The sequence below is a fragment of the Carettochelys insculpta genome, chromosome 6 (assembly GCF_033958435.1).
Source record: "Carettochelys insculpta isolate YL-2023 chromosome 6, ASM3395843v1, whole genome shotgun sequence".
NCBI classification, from domain to species: Eukaryota; Metazoa; Chordata; order Testudines; family Carettochelyidae; genus Carettochelys; species Carettochelys insculpta.
This window is the reverse complement of record NC_134142.1, coordinates 117,896,145-117,916,881: the sequence shown is the minus strand read 5'-3', so window position 1 is coordinate 117,916,881 and position 20,737 is coordinate 117,896,145. Positions and strand designations below refer to the sequence as shown.

The following is a 20,737-nucleotide window of genomic DNA, read 5'->3' as shown; positions in this document are numbered from 1 at the left end:
GTTTCAAGTGGCATTGCTGTTAACTACCCCATAAGGCACCAGGGGACAAAGGAACCGGCAAAGGAAACAAAACAAAGGGAAACCAAAGAAAAACGAGGGAAAAAAAATCTTGCCTGTTCTGGAAAGAGACTCTCTGAGCCAGTAGCAATTTGCATTGGAGAAAAATGTTACACCGTGAGCTTGGCGATCTAAGCTGCTCACCAAAGAATTGCATCTGATTGTCGAGTGATGAGAAGAGTATGCGTCCATGTTCCAAAGACCAAATATTGATTGGGAGGCTGAGGGCTGCTGATTAGTCTCCTCATTGTTGGCAAAGGATCATGCTGTCTTGGTGGCATATTTAAAACAGGCTAATGGGAAGACCCCCGGTATAGGTGGTGTGATTTAGAATGGGTGATTCCAGCAGAGTATCTTAGCAGACACCGATGCTGCTCTTTCTTTAATCAATAGTAGTAAAAGGAATTTATTTGGACTGTCAGTAGCAACAAAAAGAGTGCAAGGATGTAATGAAACAAAGTGAAGTTGCATTTAGTCCTCTGCTATATATTTTGGTTAGGAACAAATCAAGGAATAGAACAATTCAGGCTGATGAATTTGGATGACGAGACTAATAGGAACATATGGGAGGCAGCAGGAAGGTATAGGCATCTTGAATAATAGTAGTGGACTAGTATTAATGGGCAAAGTGAAAGCTCATAGAAATATAGAGGCAGCTCGGTAAGAATAGCAAGGCAGGTGACCAGGTTCAGAAGGGAACCAAGGAGGAGATGGTGTGGGAGCCGCAACGGGGGGCGGGTGGTAACCATAGCAAAAATACGAAAAGCAAACAGAACAAACAGATTTAGTGGTACCACAGAAAAGGGGACCCTGAAATAAATTGGTAACAACAGAAAAATGTCAGGGATAGAAGACTTGGCAGAATGAAACACGAGGAATGTCAGTTCCCCAAACGGAAGTGGACCTCTTGGTCTGGGTTGCTCCAGCAGCAGCCAGGTCTGAAATGATAGCCTTAGTCATCAAGAGTGTGAAAGATGTTCTAAACCTGCTGCTGCAGTGCTACCAATCATGCAGAGAGGGAAGTGATAAAGGGGCTGTGGGGGGATGAAGAGCAGAAGGCAACGGGTCAGGTTACAGTTTGATTTTATTGGTCTACTTGTGAAAACAAAGTGGGAAACAGGTTTGCCCGGGGGTAGTGGATCCTTTATAAAAATGGGTGGAGGCACTGTTAGCCAATGGTCAGGTGAGATACCACCTATGCCCTTATTCTCATCTGAGTCTTTAACTGCTAGGACAGACAGTCCCTTCCCAGCGGGCAGCCCGGGCAGGCTGACAGATGCCTCAAGGTCCTAACACCCAAGTCTTTAACCGCTAGGACGGGAAAAGTCCCTTTGCAGCGGGCAGCCAGGACAGGCTGACAGGTGCCCCAATGGTTGCACTGAAAGCTTCCCATACCTGAGTCTTTAGCTGCTAGGACCAGAAGGTCCCTTCACAATGGGCAGCCAGGGTGGCTGACAGGTGCCCTAGAGAGTCTGCTCCGTGGAGGCAGCACGACTCAGTGCTCAGCTCTCAGCACGCTCTTACCAATGACCAGGCTAAAGGCAGCTGAAAAGCAGCTGGGTCCTTTGTTTTGTGTTCGGCTTGCGCAGTAACAGGGAGAGTCAGGTTACAGCTTAACCGGTTGCACAAAGAAAACAAAAGGAAAGCAATACACTGAACAGGTCTTATTCTCACTCCTGCATTACCAATGTGACGTGGCCAGCGTTTTCACTCAATCCCTCAGGAAGAAGCAATAATGATGAGGAAACGGGCGTCCCCTAGGACCTCCGGAGGCAAAGACCCTCCTGACCAGCAGGCAGAGGTAATTGGAGCTCAGTTAGAGGGGCTGCTGGACCCTTACTTTATACCGATTGGGTCACGTATGCGTCTTCCTTATCTAAAAGGGTGCCAATTGAATTAACCCATCCTGAGACACTAGTTCTCACATGGCCGGTTCACACCTGTGGGGTGGAGATAATTTTAGGGCATTTTTTCTTTATGGACCGGAGATTTTTCCTCCGTCTGGGACATTTGTGTAGGCGAATCAACTGATGGTACTTAACCAAGGGCAGTCTGAGGCTCGGCTGTTTATTAGCCCATAGTCTCTGCTCCAGAGCATCAGAAAGACTGTGCTTGAGATGAGCACATCTGCGCTCTCGGGCATTCCAGGGCTGAGCTGTTTCTTTTAACCCTTTGGTGCTCTGAAGCACACAGGAGAGACAAGATGGAGTAGAGAAAAGGGGGTGGTTGTGTCTGGCTACAGGCATCACCAGCAGAGAGGCCTCTCCTGGAGAAATAGCCTAGCCACAGCTCAAGTCTCAATAGATCATGTGCGTGTGAGATGGAGCACCCCTAAGGCATTGGTTCCGGAACTATGGTCTGCTGATCACTAGTGCCTGGCCAGGTGTTCCTGAGGTTCGACGCTCCCCCATTCACAGCAGGGAACCTGCACTGGTGCGCCAGCCCCACAGCCCCCTCCCCGCACAAGGTTGGGGCACCACTGCCAGCTTCCTGCTGGGAAGGGGGGAGCCCTGAGCCTCGTGGGTCTGATCCATCTCACGAGGCAAGCAGCGTGGCTGTGCATACTGCCACTCCCCTTCCCTCCAGCGGGGGGCACTGCTAACGCTGGCAGAAATTGCACCCTTTAATGTTAATGGCCATGTGAGGAACAGTAATTTCCCAGAGTACCTGTTTAAAGCCGTGACTTGGCATTGTATGAGATTGCCTGTAACGGGGGCAGGAGGACCCTCAGTCTGCGGTCTGGATCTAGACCATGGCTTGACTGATTCAGACCCCCAGGCTTGGGGCTTCCCTCCACAGCATCTGGCCTGGTGCACGGTGGGGAGCCCCAAGCCTCCCAGGCTGGGTCAGGCAAGCTGGGGCCCAGTCTGGCCCACGGGCTCTGATGGGGCATATGTTGGGGGGGGGGGGGATGGAAGTGGGGCTGCCACTACTCCTTCCCCTCCCCCAGCTGGGGGAATGTCAGCTGAGCACTGCCTGCAGAGAGGCTTTCCCTGTCTCTCTGGCTGGAATTCCAGCCCACTCCTGAACTTCTCCCACTGCTGCCCCCTGCCCACTTATGCTCCACATTTCCGGGTCATCCCTTCCCAGTGTGATGGTGGTGATGTTGGACTAGTTGGTCCTCATTGGCTTGGTCTTTCCCTTGTTAATGCTCAGTCCAGACACTAAGGTAGTTTTGTTTAGTGTTGTGACCTTTTCTTCCATGCTTTCGTGTCGGTGTGAAAGGAGGATGACACCATCAGCAAAATCAACGTCCTCTATTTGTTTGGAAAGAGTCCTCTGAATACCTCGTTGATGACCACCTGCTGTCCTGCTCATAATCCAGTCCCTTGTGATCAAGAACAGAAAAGGTACCCTTGTTGCACTCCTGAGGGTATGCTTAAGGATTCTGTCGATGCCATTGTGAACAACTTGGCACGTCAAGGGTTTGTACGTTGAATGGATCAGGTTAACAGTTTTGGATGGGATGTCATGGTGTTGCAGCAGTTTCAACAAAGTGTCTCTGTCAAGGCTGTTGAAGGCTTTTTTGCAGTCTATGAAGGTCGTGTACAGAGGGGAGTTCCACCCAAGTGACTGTTCTGTGATCACTCAGTGTTGCTATTTGGCCAGTATAAGATCTCTTGCTTTGTAAGCTGGCTTGTTCTTCCCTGAGCTGTCTGTCAATTTCTGTCTTCGTTCCCTCCAAGGGAATCCTATTGAACACATTTCCTGGAATAGACAGTAATGTGATGCCCCTCCAGTTCATGCATTCCTTCAGGTTGCCTTTCTTTGGAAGCTTGATAAGGTAGCCATGTTTCCAGTCTTGTGAGATCTCCTCAGTATCCCAAATTTTCCCAAATAGATTATACATCATGTTGACTGATGTCCCACTTACTGCCTTGATTGCTTCTGTGGGGATGTTGTCTGGGCCAGGTACATTTCTGCTTTTCAGATGGGCAATGGCTTTCCTAATTTCTGGAATGGTACTTATTTCTACCAGAACAAATGGCATAGGATTTAGACAAGTTTTTTGAGTCATTAGTAGCAATACAGGAAGAGCATCCATTTCGGCCAGTGTACCAATCCCCAAATATTGAGAAAAGGCTATTTAAAGACAGTCATGAGACCATTATTGGTATCAGTATAGAAAGGGAAAGAATTCAATGGCTTTGTTATTTGGATGCTGGAGCCATGTGTTTTGTCTTGAATAGTACCACTGGAAATCCCATAGAATTTATAACCTACATTTAATCTGATGAGAAAGTGACTTGAATCATTCATAGAACAAAGGCTGTGTCTACACGTGCCCCAAACTTCGAAATGGCCATGCAAATGGCCATTTCGAAGTTTACTAATGAAGCGCTGAAATGCATATTCAGCGCTTCATTAGCATGCGGGCGGCAGCCGCGCTTCGAAATTGACGCTCCTTGCCGCCGCGCGGCACGTCCAGACGGGACTCCTTTTCGAAAGGATGCTGCCTACTTCGAAGCTCATGGGAATAAGGGGACTTCGAAATAGGCGGGGCCCTTTCGAAAAGGAGTCCCGTCTGGACGTGCCGCGCGGCGGCAAGGAGCGTCAATTTCGAAGCGTGGCTGCCGCCCGCATGCTAATGAAGCTCTGAATATGCATTTCAGCGCTTCATTAGTAAACTTCGAAATGGCCATTTGCATGGCCATTTCGAAGTTTGGGGCAAGTGTAGACACAGCCAAAGAGTACAATCCTAATAAGCCTCTCGATTGGCAGAAATTCAGTGAGTTTGCATGAAAATAGAACTCAGGGATGGTGGAATAATAGGAAGAGATATTAACACAAATGCAATACACAGTTGATTTTGGCAATGGAGTTGTATGGGTGATAAACTGAAAAATAATTGTTGCATATAGTTTAAAATGAGAATATAATAAAAAGCATTATAATTGTTAGTATTTTAATAAATATTGTTTATTGTCTGATTAAATTGCTTATATGTACACACACACACACACTTTATTTTATTTAAAAGACTGTTACTAAAATATTCCTTGGGGAGAAAAATGGTCATTTGTTGTTATGTTTTGCAGAAAGAGAGGCCAGATGGTGAATGATGCAGTTGTTTTCATCTTGGTTCTTTGGGATATTAGTAGCTAGTGGATTCTGCAGTGGTTGTGTGAATTCAGTAATACTGCAAATAGCAAAGATTCAGTGGAGCAAACCTAACCAAAGTACTCTCAGGCTACATCAACACTGGCCCCTCCCTTTTGAAAGGGGCATGCAAAAAGGCTGGTCAAGAATACAAATGAGATGCTGATTTGCATATTCCATGCCTCAGTTGCATAATAAGGGCCACTTGCCCTTCTGGAAGTGCTGTTTACAAAAGCCAAACACTCATGTAGACAGGGTTCCTTTGAAAGGAAGCCCTGCTTTTGAAAGTACCCTTCTTCCTAATTTTTTTTTTAGGAAGAAGGGTGCTTTCAAAGTGGGGCTTCCTTTTGAAGGAGCCTCGTCTACATGCAGTTTTGGCTTTCGAAAACATCACTTCCGGATTGGTGAATGGCTGCTGTTATGTAAATGAGGCACAGAATATGCAAATCATTGCTTCATTTGCATTTTCAATCAGCCATTTTTGTATGCACCTTTCGAAAGGGAGGGAACAGTGTAGACATAGCCTAGCAGATTACAACATTATCTTAAATTAGATATAACTAAAATAGACCTTCATACTACACAAGCTGAGTAATTGGGAAGGGGGCTAAAGAAGCTATACAGAGTCTGGGCTTTGCTGCTTGACTCTGACAACTAATGAACATTTCTGAAGCAAGAAATCCCTATGAAGGCTTCAGTCCTGAATGATGTGCACCTGCCTCAAGCCCAGCTCTGGCTCCAGGCCCTGCATTGGCTCTGCAAGGGGCAACGAAGCAAGTCTGTGCGAACGCACTTGTGGTGAAATCTCAACTCTCTTGAAGCCAGTGAAGGTTTTGTTACTGATTTTGCTGGAGTCGAGATTTCACCCTCATTTCACGTTGGCCCAGGCCCATGGCTATGCCTGGCAGGATGAATGGAGCTGCCTGTAACAAGAGATTGGTGGCTAGGGCAGGGCTTTCTTAGGAGCCATCCTGTGGGTTTGGAGCTCCCTGCCTGGGATGAGCATGGCTCTCAGTATATCTGCATGCACCGTCAGCCCTGTAGCCCAGAGAGATCCTGCTTCAGAATGGCAGAACAGCTGTCTTGATATTGACTGCCTTTGTGTGCGACTGAAAGACATTACACAGACCACTGGAGTGAGAGGAGAAACAGGCACAGGGAGGGCAGGATATGTGGCTGAAATCACACAGCAGGTTGGGAAGAGAAGCCTGAGTCCTGATCTGATGCCCAGCTCCTGTGCTCTGTCTTCTGGGCAACACTACCTTCCCTCTGCCCTTGCTTTCCTTCAGTAAGGCAATCTTCCCTCCTAATGAGCCCAAGTACTGGCATGGTGAGTGCCCTGGAAGAATGAACCATGACTTTATTACCTTCGTATCGTGTTCCGATCCCATGGAGATAAGACCAGCATAAAGTGCATGGATGGATAGTGAGATTAGACAGAGAAGCTCTGGGTCATAAACACATCAGGCCAGGAGCAATATCCACCTGGCAGGGATGGGGACGGGTGAGTGGACTGGCAGGCTCTGAAGCAGTCAAGGCTCTAATGGTGGAGGAACTTGAACTTCATCCTCAGCGTAACTGCTCTGAGGCAGGATCAAAGAGTTTGGTGATGCAAGAGGGTTTCACCAATCCCACAAGGTGCCTGGCTGTAAGCGTTAGCCCCTCGACCCTTGGAAAATGTGCTGCCTCATTTGTCTTTATTTTGGGGTGAGGGTAGGAATTAAGTGCCACAACATGCTGGGTGTTGAGTACGCACCTGGTGGGAGACAGAGCCTGCCCTGAAGAGCTGAGCATCTAAACAAGCAGGGAAAGGATGAGACTGGAATGGCAGGGGTTGCTGAGTCTGGAATGAAGACCGTGGATAGACTTGGATGGGACCAACACTGGAGTAGCAGTGGGTGTGGGACAGAAGTGAGGGGCGTTGGTGAAGCTGGGGGGAGGGAGGGAGGGGGAGCTGGCCTCGCTGGGCCCATTGGAAAAGTGTGTGGGGAGGCCCTCTCCATGCTCCCAGAAAAGATGCGGTCTCAGGAGGAAAGGGTGGGGCTGGGTAGCCAGCCCTCAGTATCACTTAGTTTGTGGTGTTTCCCTGCTGCAGTGCTCTGGCAGCCATTTAAAGGTCTCTAGGCTCCAGATGCTACTGCAGTAACTGCCCCCTTTGCCTTGGGCACTGGCAGAGCTGGGTGAGGAGACCAGGGCTGGGCCAGCAGCAGTGGGTGAGGGTTGGGATTAACTGGCATTGGCGGAATGTGGGGAGGACACAGGGCTGTTATAGGTGGGGCAAATTGAAGGTTCATTGGCCTCTCAGTCAAGCTGCCCTGCCTGCTGAGTTGGTGAAATCTCTCCAGCTTTGATTGTAGCCATGGGTTAATGATTATCGCTGCTGTTGAACACAAAGGGCACCAAACAAAGGTGGGGTAATATAAAGTGAGTGCATGAGATTTCTGGAGTCAGATGAAGAGGAAAGGCTGGATTTCACACACCTTCTCTTCCCTCCAACTCTGTCCATTGCAAACACTCCGGGTGGGACCCTGACAGCTGCCCCATCTGCGTGGGTGCCCTGGCAATCTCCAGCAGACGCAAGGAGCTCACCTTCTTTCCTTTCTGTCTGGTAAAAAGACCTTGATTTTCCGCACGGGCTCAGGGAACATTCTGACCTGGCGCGCGCTTCTTGGACCCGTCGCAGCGGTAGCAGGGCTGGCTGGTGGCTGGAGTTCTCCAGTGGTGGGGAGCATCGCTTTACCCTCAGGCCAGAAGTTGTACTGGGAAAGGAGCAGGCTGAACTTGGGTGGGGTTGTGGGCCTCCCACAGCAGATTTCCTCCCTGACTCCAGCAGAGATGCTGGACGAGTGTGGTGGTAGTGGAGGTGGGGAGATCTTAAGCGAGTCCCATGCACTGTCCTGTTTTCCTGTCAGGAGATGTGGTCACCCAAAGCATCTGAGGCTTAGGCACCTAGGTCTCTTAATGACTCCAGCGCCTCGCCTTAGTGTGCCTCAGTTTCTCCATCTCCATTTAAGGGGGCCATGAACGCCCACGAGAAGCTCACATACTACAGTACTGGGGGCCCCATACATACGTACACTAGCTCCTCCCCTTGTGGCAGGGCTTGTGCTGTGTTCCATCGTAACCCCAGTGCCCTTGGGCCTCCTAGAAGCAAGGGAGACCTCAGGGTTGCACGGAGCTCTCCAGACCCCATGCCAGCCAATGGAGCCTGATTTCACCCTGGACAGGGCAGCAGGGGGAAGGGGGAGGCAGAGGAGCCGGGGAGGCCAACGCCTGAACTTTCAGAGGAAGGTAACCCTGTAGTAACAGCTGTGAGAGAACCCCCCAGGCCAGCCCCCCGCCTGCCCCAGTAGCAGTAATAATCACTAGCTCTTAGCCAGCACCTTCCTCGGCAGATCTCTGAGTACAGCACAAAGGCAGGCTGGGAGCTAGAGGGGGCTGAATACTAATGGAGCTTGGCACTGGAAGAGCAGGGCTGGAAATAGCCCAACCTCTTCCCTCGTAACTCGGGCTCACCGAGATGCCTATGTGCAAAGGGGAACAGCCCTGCGCTGCCTTGCAGCGAGCACCGTGAGCGCAGGCTTGGGTGAAGGGACTGAGCTCTGCAGGGATGCGCAGCCCCTGGTGGCAGTGGGGACTTGGGAGGTGCCCAAGGATGGTGAATGGGGGTGAGTGCCCTGGAGAGGCTGCGGGGGGAGGGGGAAGTGTCCCAGGGTTGGGAGAAGGGAGAGGCCGCAGAGAGTCGTGCGCATGGGGCAGACACGGGAGCGCCCCATGAGAGATGTGGGGTGCTGAAGAGGAGAGGTGGGGGCACCAAGGCACCCTGGAGCTGGAGGAGACTTGGGAGAGCTGAGGGGCCCCAGGCTGGAGGAGAAGGCAGAGATGTTGAGGGGCCCCGGGCTGGATGGGCGCTGAAGGGGCCTGCCTGTGGATGGAGGAGGAGGTGCAGGTGTTGAGGGGCCCCAGGCTGGAGGAGAAGGTGGAGGTGTTGAGGGGTCCTGGGCTGGAGGAGGAGGAGGTGGAGGTGTTGAGGGGCCCCAGGCTGGAGGAGAAGGTGGAGGTGTTGAGGGGTCCCAGGCTGGAGGAGGAGAAGGTGGAGGTGTTGAGGGGTCCCAGGCTGGAGGAGGAGGTGGAGGTGTTGAGGGGTCCCAGGCTGGAGGAGGAGAAGGTGGAGGTGTTGAGGGGCCCCAGGCTGGAGGAGAAGGTGGAGGTGTTGAGGGGTCCCAGGCTGGAGGAGGAGGTGGAGGTGTTGAGGGGCCCCAGGCTGGAGGAGGAGAAGGTGGAGGTGTTGAGGGGCCCCAGGCTGGAGGAGGAGGTGGAGGTGTTGAGGGGCCCCAGGCTGGAGGAGGAGGAGGTGGAGCTGTTGAGGGGTCCCAGGCTGGAGGAGGAGGTGGAGGTGTTGAGGGGTCCCAAGCTGGAGGAGGAGGAGGAGGTGTTGAGGGGTCCCAGGCTGGAGGAGGAGGAGATGGGGGATGCGTGTGGCCACAACGAGTGCAGGTTTTGGATTTCCAAACACTGACCTGAGTGCTCAGGTACAGGACTCGGAGCTAAGGGGCCTGCCTTGGGACATCAGCCCCTGTGGCTGTGGTCACACTAGGCCCTCCTTTTGGAGGGGCTATGGCAATGTGGCACTTTTGTCTATGCTAATGAGGCACTACCATAAATATGCAGTGCCTCATTAGCATAATGGCCACCACGCATGCTTCAAAACTGTCGGATTTGAAACGCAGCCACTCGTGTAGCCAGGGGGCCTTAGATTTTGAAAGCCCCTTATTCCCAAAACCAGATGGGAATTCAAAATCAGGGGGGTTGTTTTGAAAGGCCCCCCCCAACTACATGGGCAACTGCGTTTCGAAATGGGCAGTTTTGAAGCGTGCATGGCTGCCATTATGCTAATGAGACACTGCATATTCATGGTAGTGCCTCATTAGCATAGCCCAAAGTGCCACATTACCGTACCCCTCCAAAAGGAGGGGCTATTGTGGTCACAGCCTGTGTGTTTGAGGGGTGGGAGTATCAGGTGGCTGAGTACAGACAGTTTGTGCTGTGGGTATTTTCTCTGCTCCCCTCCAATTTTCCCAAGCTTCTCCCATTGATAAGAGCCTCCCACCCCCCATTTCCCTATACTGTGTCCCTCCCCTCTTCCCTGCTTCCCCGACTTCCCTTTCCCAGGTCCTGAGCCCAGCATCCATCAGCCATGGTCCAGATCCAGGTCACCCCTGAGACATCGTTGGCTGACGCACCAGTGAGGATCCATGTCTCTGGCCTCGCACCCACCCAGCTGGTGACCCTGCATTTGTCGCTGACGGATGAGCGAGGGGTGAAGTTTGAGGCCCGGGCTTTCTACCAGGCAGACGAGGCTGGGGAGGTGGACTTGGAGCGGGCGGCTGCCCCAGGGGGCGACTATGTGGGTGTTTGGCCCATGGGCCTCTTCTGGTTCCTCAAGCCGGAGAAGCTGTTCCACAGGCTGATAAAACGGGATGTGATGAGTTGCCCCTTTCGCTTCCAGCTTAACGTCTTTGATTCCTGCCATATCGTCATCTCGCCCCAGCTGGAGCCCCTGGCCACTTGCACTGTGGAAAGGTGGTACGTGGCTCCTGGAGTGGAGCGCATCCCAATCAAGGAGGGCCGGGTCCGAGGGGCCCTGTTCCTGCCTCCTGGTGAGGAAACTGGCTCATCACGTCCCTGCCTCCTGAATCTGTTAGTCCTGTTCCCCTCCCTTCGGCATCCCTTTCCTCCCACCCCTTTGGTGTTTGTCTTCCCTGTTTGTCACACACAAGCTCCTGTTATACCCCCACCCCACAGTGTCAGGCTCCCCATGGTAGGGCGCGATCATGCGGTAAGCCTTCAGGGGGCTCTCCCCCTCTCCCTGGTGTCCCAGCAGTGCCAACAGCTCAATCCTCTCCTCATTGTCAGTGGGCCCCTGCTGGGAGAGTGGGGCTGCACCACTACAGGGTCCTCCCCTCCACGGCGTCACAGAGATGTCACCCACTGACACATCAAATTTTACGTTCAGCATGAAGCCAGATTCACCCGCGGTCTCTTCCTAAGTCACCCTGATTCCTTGCTATACTGACTAGTGAGCCCTTCCTGATCACCAGGCCAGATGTCAGGGGGCCCTACAGCAACAATCTCCTTGAACTGGGGTGGTTGGTCTCACAGACCCAGTAACTGCGGCAGAATCTGGTGACTCACTGAACCTGGCTACCTTTGCTGATGAGGTTCATGCTGCATCCTCCTCGACCCCAAGCAGCAGGCTCATCTGCTGAAGGCTGTCTATTTGTGGGGAGTACATTCTCGTTTTTAGCTGACCTAGCCCTGCAGCAGCCACAGGCTGTTGATCTTCTTGGACCAAAGATCTGGTTTAGGTGGCGCTTATAAATAGACCGGTTTTATCGGCAAACATCAGTTTAACCACACTTGCACAAATGGATAGAAAGTCATCCTTAGATTTGCAGATAAGAAAAGAAACAGGCTGAGAATTTTAGAGGTTGTTTGGAGGATAGTTATTTGCATATTTTGATGTCATATTGATAGTTTGTATTTTACTAGTTTGTAGTTAACTTCTTGAGTCGCTACAGCTACTGTTGTTAAACAATCAGGCTGTGTCTACACGGGCACAAATCTTCGAAACAGCCATATTTTGAAGATTACTAATGAGGTGCTGAATTGAATATTCAGCGCCTCATTAGCATTGGGACACGTCTGGCTGCGGTGCTTCAAAAGCACCACTTTTGAAAGCGTGTGGCTCGGCATGGCTACACGGGGGGTCCTTTTTGAAAGGTGCAGGTCCTTTTGAAAAGGTCCCGTGCAGCCGTGTGCTTTTGAAAGCGGTGCTTTCGAAGCGCCGTGGCCGGAAGCTTCCTAATGCTAATGAGGCACTGACTATTCAATTCAGCACCTCATTAGTAATCTCCAAAATAGCCATTAGCATGGCTATTTCGAAGATTTGTGCCCGGGTCGACCACACCCTCACTGTCTGACCCTCCCCCATAATTTCTCACAACAGTGCAAATTTTGATTACTTTTTTTTAAAAAAAATGCTTAAAACCCATAACTTGGGCACAACTGTGAACATTTAAATCCATGCACATAGAAAAAATGCTTAAAAATAAAAAGCGGTATTATCTGTTAAAGTTAGACAAATTGAATTCCCCCTCCCTTCACTTATAATGGCTTCAAGGTTCACCAAGAATCATTCTCAGGTATTGAAAACTTCCAAACCAATCACTCAGCCTCTCCGGAACAACAGTGCCAACTCCAGGTGTAGAAAAACCACAAGATTAGCTTTAAAATCATGAAATACAAAAAATAATATTTGTAGAGTTCTTCATATTTAACCTTTGCTTTTATAATCTTGTGCGGGTAACATTTAATGTTACTCCAGCAATGGAGCGAGGAAGATAGCTGGGGGTCCTCAGGAGCCTTAAAGAAAATCCCTATCATGAGACTACAGGTGAGAATTGGCAATAGTCTTGTGGTGTTTGGCTTCAGCATATGGATGACAGGAATATGGAGTTGCTTACCAAACCTCTTCTGAAGAGGAAGTGGCTCAGAGCAACAAAGGTATGTAGGCTTCCAACTGACACTTCAGTGAAAAACTTTTTCACACATGAAACAGACTCTTGTCCCTGGGACACCTCCATCAGTTCCCTTCCCTCTCTAATAAATAGCTACTGCAGATGAGACCTGGTTTGCCTTGGAAAAACCAGCTAGGCCCTTGGCCCTGGGGCTGCTAGTACCAGATGTGCTATGTGTCTGTAGGGCCGGGCCGCTTTCCAGCAGTGATCGACATGTTTGGCGGAGCCGGAGGGCTCATTGAGTTCCGAGCCAGCCTGTTGGCCAGTCACGGCTTCGTGGTGCTGGCTCTGGCGTTCTTCGCCTACGACGACCTGCCACAGGTGATGGAAGAGCTGGACCTGGGGTATTTCGAGGAAGCTGCCAACCTGCTTTTGAGTCACCCCAAGGTATGTCCCGCTCCTTCGCTGGGGACCCTTTGATGAGGGGCTTCAGGCTCCAGTCTGGCTATCTGACATGGTGCAAATCTTGGCAACATCCCTGAGATGCACCCTTCTGTGATGTCACAGCGCCCCTGTAGGCAAGGATGGGTCTGGGCACTGCAGGCTCCTCCCTCCCAGTGTCACAGCGCCCCCTATTGGAAAAGATGGAGCTGGGCACTGCAGGCTCCTCCCACTGCCCCAGGGTCACAGTGTCCCTTGGGCTGGGCACTGCAGGCTCCACCCCCTTCCTGGTGTCACAACACCCCCTGCTGGGGAGGAGGGGGCTGGCAATGCAGGTTCTTCCCCCTCCCCCAGGGTCATAATGCCCCTTGCAGCGGGTGAGGAGGGTGGGATTGAGTAGTGCAGGTTCCATCTTCATCTGCTTCATGGCACCCCCCCTTCAGGCTCCTCCTGTCCCAACTTCGAATTGCAGTTTCCCAAGCTGTTGGCTTCTCATTGGTTTTTCAGGTGAGAGGCCCAGGCCTCGGAGTCATTGGAGTGTCCAAAGGGGGAGAGGTCACGCTGTCCATGGCTGCCTTCTTAGAGCAGGTGGTGGCCGCGGTCTGGATCAATGGCACAAGTTCTCTGTACGGCTCGCCACTGCGTTACAAGGAGACTTACATCCCCTACATCCCCTACGCCGCTGAGCGGGTGATCATCACAGAGATGGGAATCATGGACAACTACCACGTCTTCCAGGACCCCCAGAACCCAGCCTATGCGTCTGCGGCCATCCCGGTGGAGAAGGCTCGGGGGGAGGTGCTCTTTGTGGTGGGAGAAGCTGATCGCAGTTTTAACAGCAAGCTGTTTGCTGACCTGGCCATAGAGAGGATGAAGGGCCATGGGAAGAAGAACTATACCCTGTTGTCTTACCCTGGGGGTGGTCACTTGATCGAGCCACCAGGGTCCCCCCTGTGCAGCATCTCATTCACTCGGGGTAGCCCCAAACCTGTGCACTGGGGGGGTGATCCAGAGCTCCACGCCAAAGCCCAGGAACATTCCTGGAGTGAGATCCTCAAATTCCTCGAGCATCATCTTGGTCCCCCCAGCAACCTGTAACAGCTCAGGGAGTGGCAAGTCAGTCAGCCTCCACCCCCTCCTGCCAGGCTGGGTGATGCTTGTCCTGTCCCTCCAGCCTGACCAACACAATAAATATCAAGAACGCAGCAATAATCTGCAGGCTGCTTCCAAGCGGGGACTGGGGTGAGGCTAGCGTCCATACCAGGAAGCAGGCTGGCCTGCTGCTTAAAGCTTTGCCCTGGGATTCAGGAGAGCTGCACTCATGTTTCAGCACTGCAGAGGGGACTGCCCTGCATTCACCGGAAGCAGTACAGTGCTGGCGGTGAGTGTGGGGGCAGGGGGTGATACTGGGGGTACATATGGCCCCCTGTACACCCCACGCATCACCTCTGGAGCCAAGGGTTTAACCCAGCTCTGGCGGTGCAGAGCTATGCTTGGCACAGCTAAGGAGTGGAGCAAGCTGCCGGTAGGCCACCTTTGCATTCTGTGAACCCCTGGAGCTGCCCAGGGCACATTTGCCCTTGGCATCATTTGGAGCAGTTGCAGAACGGCTCGAAGTTCTGCTGGCCTGCTATGTCCCCAAGGTCCTACCATGCCAGCCACGGAACGTTGGAACACCCTGCCCTATGAATGCACCCCCTTGGGCCACGCTGGGGAGGAGGGTAGCTTGAGATCAAAGCAATAACGACAAAGCGTTATTTACTCCCTCGCATAACACTCAAGCCAGGAGGCCACCAAGTGCAGTCAATAGGCTGCTGGTTTAACAGAAGCAAACAGAAGTACATGCAATGCACAGTCACCCACAAACTTGCTAGCAGGGGATGTCGTGAAGGTCAAACCTTACGGGGGTGGTGTCTAAAAAAATTAGAAAAGTTGACAGAATCCATCAACAGCTATTAGCCAAAACGATCAGGGAAGCCTCCCCATGCTATGGGTATCACTAGCCTCTGACTGCCAGACTCTGGGAGCAGGTGCAGGGGATGGATCATTTGATAGTTGCCAAGTTCTGTTAATTCCCCCACAAAGCGTCTGGCACCAGCCACTGTTGGGGGATGGGGTACTGGACCAGATGCACCACTGGTCTGACCAATATGGCTACTCTTATGTAACCGACACAGGAGAGATTGGAGGCAACACCGTGGAGTCCATGCAAGCCCAAAACAGTAATTCCTCCCCCCAGAGTGCAGGTGGAAATCTGCTACACGACAGCTATGGCTAAGAGAGCAGAGTCAGGGAATGGGCTGACCCCAGTTCACACAGCTCGCAGCCCACCTTCTCCCAGTGAGGTCGGTGGGATTCTGCTCTGAACATGGCCCATGGGATCTGAGGACTTTGAGGAAACTTCTGGGTCCATCAGATCCCAAGCTGGCATAGCTCTGAGATGGGCTTTGCCAAACTTCCCTGACACACAGTTCTGCTCCAGCAATACAGTCCAGGCTAATCCACTCTTGGTTCCTAAAAGTCTGTGTCACTCCCACCCCATTTCAGATCAAAACCTTAGGCTGGATAATGGGAATAAATATGGATTACCTCAACTCTTGCTTGCCTCAGGAAAAAATTCCTCTGGGGATTGGCTGCATGGGAGGTCTCAGGCTCTGAATCCCAGCTTCTCCAGCCTGTAAGGAAGTCCTCTTTAGAAGGACCCTTGCCTCGTCTAGTCATCACTCACAGCCCCATGTGGCCCCTATTAACTCTAAATCCCTCTCTGCTGAATCCCTGATTTTGCCCCTTGCTCAATGTTTATAACCTACCACCCTCACCTTGCTACCCTCCAACTCCTTGGGTGCCTCTCCAGCCTGGTGCCTTTCCAGATCTGCTGCAACCTGCCCACCTGGTTACCCTGTTGCAATGTTCTGGAACTCCAGGTTGGTGGCCATGCCTCTTCTAGCCTTTTCATTGCTCTAGCTCCATTTCTGGTAATATTTCAGAGTCCTTCCATCTCATTGCTGTGGTCACCCCATTAAAATGTCGGGGACTCTCTGAATTGGTTGCCAGCTGCTCTGGCTGCTCCTGCAGTTGCTGGAGGAGTTTTATTTCAGCTGTACTGGTGTGCAGGGAGCTGATCAGTGTTCTCTGGTCCTATATCATCTGCAGAGTGGGTCAACGTGGTGGCTCAAAAGCTTCCAGAAACAAACTACAGGTTGAATCTCTCTAATCTGGCACTCTTAGGACCTGACAGGTGTCGGACAAAAGAATTTTTTGAGCCACAGGAAGCCAATATTGTCTAGCAGCTGTACCAACACTTTCACTGCTTATTGGGTTCTTAGAAGACATTTAGGGTTAAATTAGAGCTAAATAACAGCCCAGAACACTGAGAGACAGGACTGGTGGCTGTAAACAAACTGTAGCGGACCACAGGAAATTTGCTCACACCCATGATAAGTGGTCATCTGGCTAACTCAAATCATGCCGGATTATGGCAGTTGCCAGAGAAGAGAGTTCCAGACTAGATAAGTTCAACCTGCAGTGCTGATGGCAGTTGAACAAGGACCTAAATCTAGCAAGCACATAAGCAGAAGTGTTGATTTTAATGGCACAACTCACCCTTCAAGTCAAGCCCATGCTTACGCAATTCGTTGGCTCATGGCCTAACTGAAGGTTCCCATAGTCAGTATCTGACACAAGCTGTGTGACCACTGCTGGCTTCCAACCAATTTCCAAAATGTTGGCTTGAATGGTAAGGCACGCTCTGTGCCTGATTCAATTGCACAATCTGCCTCTGGCGCCGGCTAAGGCAGCAGCAGAGGGGAAGTGCTCTGTTTATTTGCAATATGCCATTTGGCCGCTTGGTGTCTCTGTGCATGCTGGAAACATTCAAATACACATCCTGGTCTTCATTTAAAAATAATCCCTAGCTGGTCCTTAGCACTCTTCATTGTGGTTTTCAATGCGCTTTACAAATAGGGTCAGGATAATTTCCCTAACGGCACAGATGGGAAAACTGAGGCACCAGGAGGGTAACGCTCTGACTGGGAGTTCAGGGCTGAAATATCTTTGAGGATTTGGCCTGAAGTAACTTACACCAGGATCACCTGCAGGCCAGTAGCAGAGCTGGAAATAGAGCAAGGCCTTCTGAGCAGTGTTCTACCCACTAGGACTGAATAATAAACCCATCTGACCCCAAAGCAGACCAGAAATACATGGTTGCTGCTATCCCAGACCTGGGGCCAGAGCCCTGTGACTCCTTCCACCATGCAGAAGATTTAATTTATTTCTGTTGTGCCTGGGCCCACGGATCCCAAACAAAGGCTAGAGTTCTACAGCGTTAGGTGCTGTCCAAACATCATGGACTGTTCTTGCTTCAAAGACCTCTCAGTCGGGGCTCAGGCACTAGATAGAAGGCGAATAGCCACACAGGTGGCAAGAAGGTAACAGCAAACACACCTGTGTTTAGCTAAAGTAGCAGTCACAGGTAATCCCTGGCCAAGTGCATGCGAGCCTGCTTAGCAATTAACCCTTCAATCACCTCCTCTGAGCCAGGGCATAGAGCTGCAAAAGCAGCCCAGGTCGTGCTGACCTGCCAGAGTCCTTGGATTGCATCAGTTATGGACAACAAACTGTGAGCTACTACTTGTAATGACTTAAGGAGAATAGAGGTTAGAACTATTGCTAAGACACTGGGCAGGTGTCTGACCTACTAGATGTTAACTGTCCACTCCACACACATACCCCTCAAAAATCCACTCTGTGCTCCTTTCATTCTAGTGCTCTTCATTTTAACCCTTGCACTTTGTGCATGTGAGCAAGGCTGTGCTGCCTATGAAGGGCATGGGGGGAGGTGGTATAAAATTGACCAGTTTTCTAGGTGAGGGGTCTGCCAATGTAATTTCAGTCTTTAGAAGGAAACTGAACCTGACCCTTTTTACTGCTGACAGCAGGTGGCAGAAGGGTTACATAGGTGAGAGCCTGGAGACAGAACGGCAGTGTCACATAGGAGGAAGTGACAGGAAATACACATGGTCTGGATCACAGGAGTTGGTTACATAGGGAAGGTCGTGGTACAATCCCTGGTGATGGAGAAAGGGTGACAGGGAGCTGTAGTGTGAGGTTCAGGAATTGAGCCTGGGTCATGTTGATGGGAAGAGAGTGATTCTCCAAGGAGATGTCCGTTAGACAGCCTGGGAGGGCAGTTTGGATGGACAGAGAGGCAGAGAGCCAGGGAAGGCTGGGGAGGAAGAAAGAGGGATCAGTTACATGTATATCACAGCCACCGGCTCCTCCCAGCACTGCCCATAGCCTGTCTAGCCTTCAGCAATTCACAGCTTTCACAACATGCTGGCAATTAACCATGAGGTTCTTCTACTCATCACAAACCCAGCTCTCTGTAATGATCAAATCCCCATCGCTATTAGGAAAAGACAGGTCATAACTGGGATTCCCTCTTCTGGAGTGGTGTCCTGCGTGACAGAGAGAGAGAATACCATGACATCATCTGGAAGAAGGATCCCAGCTATTGGACCATTTCCCTTTGCTCCATGTTCTTCTCCCCCAAGACTTTCATCCTCTTCAAGACCATAGAAGCTGCCAGACTAGGGCTGGGGTGTGGTGTTCTCCCACATCCTGGAAAGCCTCAGTTACGTACCTCTCCACCTCTCCTCACATCTCCAGAGCCCCTGCTTGGCCGCAGACAGCCATGAGATCCTTGCAGCAAAGGTACAGGCACGCCACTTGTCCCAAAGCCTGTAATCCTATGTGCTGCATTCAGTGCAATAAACCCAGTGATACCCACTCTGCCGCTGCAGTCTCTTAACGACGGTAGTCATCTTTACTGGGCTTTGGCTTGTGTGTGTGTGTGTGTTTTGTCGGTTTATTTTTTTTGGGTGGGTGTTTATTGCTCTAACTCTAGAGACTGTTCATCGAGTGCCACACCCATTCCTGCACTAAATTCCCTGTCAGCTGCTCACGTTCCCCCATCATCTACCAGATCTTTAAAGTTCAGCCTATTTTGTAGGAAGCACAGAGGGTTCCATTAACAAGTGGATGTGACTGCCAGCAGCTTGGACTTTCTGACAATTGTTAGGAACCAGCTGGTATTGTCACACCATGCACATAAAGGACCTGCAAGTTGCGAAGGGTGGGGAGGATTCCTTTATGATCCATATAACCTTACCCACCTGCCAGGTGCAAAGTCATCCCATTGCCTGGCAAAGGTCTCATTTTTGCATTCCATCTCTTTCCAAGACAATCACAAAGCTGGCCGTGTTCAGAGCCGGGGAGCGTTAAGAGGCCTAGGGTGAACTTTTACCTCAATCAAAATCAGTGGCCAGACTCACCTTGAGTTCAGTGAGGCGCCAAGTTTGGGGAAGCTCAGATTGTAACAGTGGGAAACAGGGGCGTCTTTATGACTGGTGGGTGTGAGGAGAGCACGTGCCTGTTGGGAGCAAAGGAGGGGCGGCGCATGTGGGTGCCTGTGAGGATTGCAGCGGGGCGGTGGGGCGTGCATCTCCACCTGGCTACCTCTATACTGCCATCAAGGGGTGTGATGGCAGCTTGAGTAGATGTACCTGAGCTCACTGTTCTGGCCAGCTCAGGTACTAGGCTTCCCAGCTTTCCAGTGGCACACAAACACCCTTTCCCTGCCCCCATTCACCTCATCGGACTCTGTCACACACTCTCCCCCTGCCCACTTCCTCATTTTCACTGGGCTGCTCGGGGGGATGGAGTGTGTGGGGAGAGGGCTCTGGCTGGAGGTGTGAGCTCTGGGCTGGGTCCAGAAATTCAGAGTGTGGGAGGGGCATCCAGGCTGGGGCAGGGGGCTGGGGCCAAGGATGAAGGCTTTCTAAGTGCAGAAAAGGGCTTCAAACTGAGCGGGGTTGGGGGGTGAAGCCAAGAGGCTGGGGTGTGTGCAGGTGGGCTCTGGGCTGGTGGTGTAAGTTCAGGGATGAGGCCAGAAATTAGGGGTTATGGGTGCAGGAGGCAGCTCTGGGTTGGGGAAGTGGGTTGAGTAAGGAAGGGGCTGGGGTGCGGGCAGGAGGGCAGGCTCCAGGAGGGAGTTTGGGTATGGAAAGGGGCTCAAGGCTGAGACAGGGGATTGGATGTGCGAGGCGGGTGTGGGGAGCGGGATCCAGGTAGTACTCACTTTGGGGGCACTCCCCAGAAATGGCAATGTGTCCCTTGGCTCCTAGGTGGAAGTACAATCAGGTACCTCTGCATAGTGTGTGCTGCCTCTGCCCACAGGTCCCACCCCCAAAGTTCCCACTGGCTGTGGTTCCCAGCCAACAGGAGTTGCGGAGCCAACAAGCAGAGTGGGGGGCCGTGGGTGGAACCTCTGTAGCCGTTCCTCTGCTTAGGAGCTGGAGGGACATGTTGCTTCTTCCAGGAGCTGTGTGGAGCCAGGGAGGGAGCCTACCCATGCCAGCCCTGCCAACCAGACCTTTATGAGCCCAGTCAGGAGTGCTGATCGGAGCCACCCCGACCCTTTTTGACTGGAGGTTCCTGTGAGGAATTGCCTAGGATCTAGGTGGCTTTGTACAACCCGCCTGGAATCCATCTGAGGAGGAGCTGGAAGGATGGACCATGGCACACTTGACTGGCATGGCATGCCTGTCCAGCCAGACGTT

The 20,737-nt window shown here is 51.7% G+C and overlaps 1 protein-coding gene across 1 annotated transcript; it reads left to right on the top strand.

The window, feature by feature from the left end:
- Positions 1–10,354: 10,354 nt before the first annotated feature.
- LOC142014020 (acyl-coenzyme A amino acid N-acyltransferase 1-like) lies at positions 10,355–14,306 on the top strand. The gene is made up of 3 exons (XM_074996017.1): positions 10,355–10,817; positions 12,922–13,124; positions 13,626–14,306. Exons 1-3 carry the CDS (start codon positions 10,355–10,357, stop codon positions 14,214–14,216), a joined length of 1,257 nt encoding a protein of 418 aa, XP_074852118.1. The 3' UTR covers positions 14,217–14,306.
- The last annotated feature ends 6,431 nt before the right edge of the window (positions 14,307–20,737 follow it).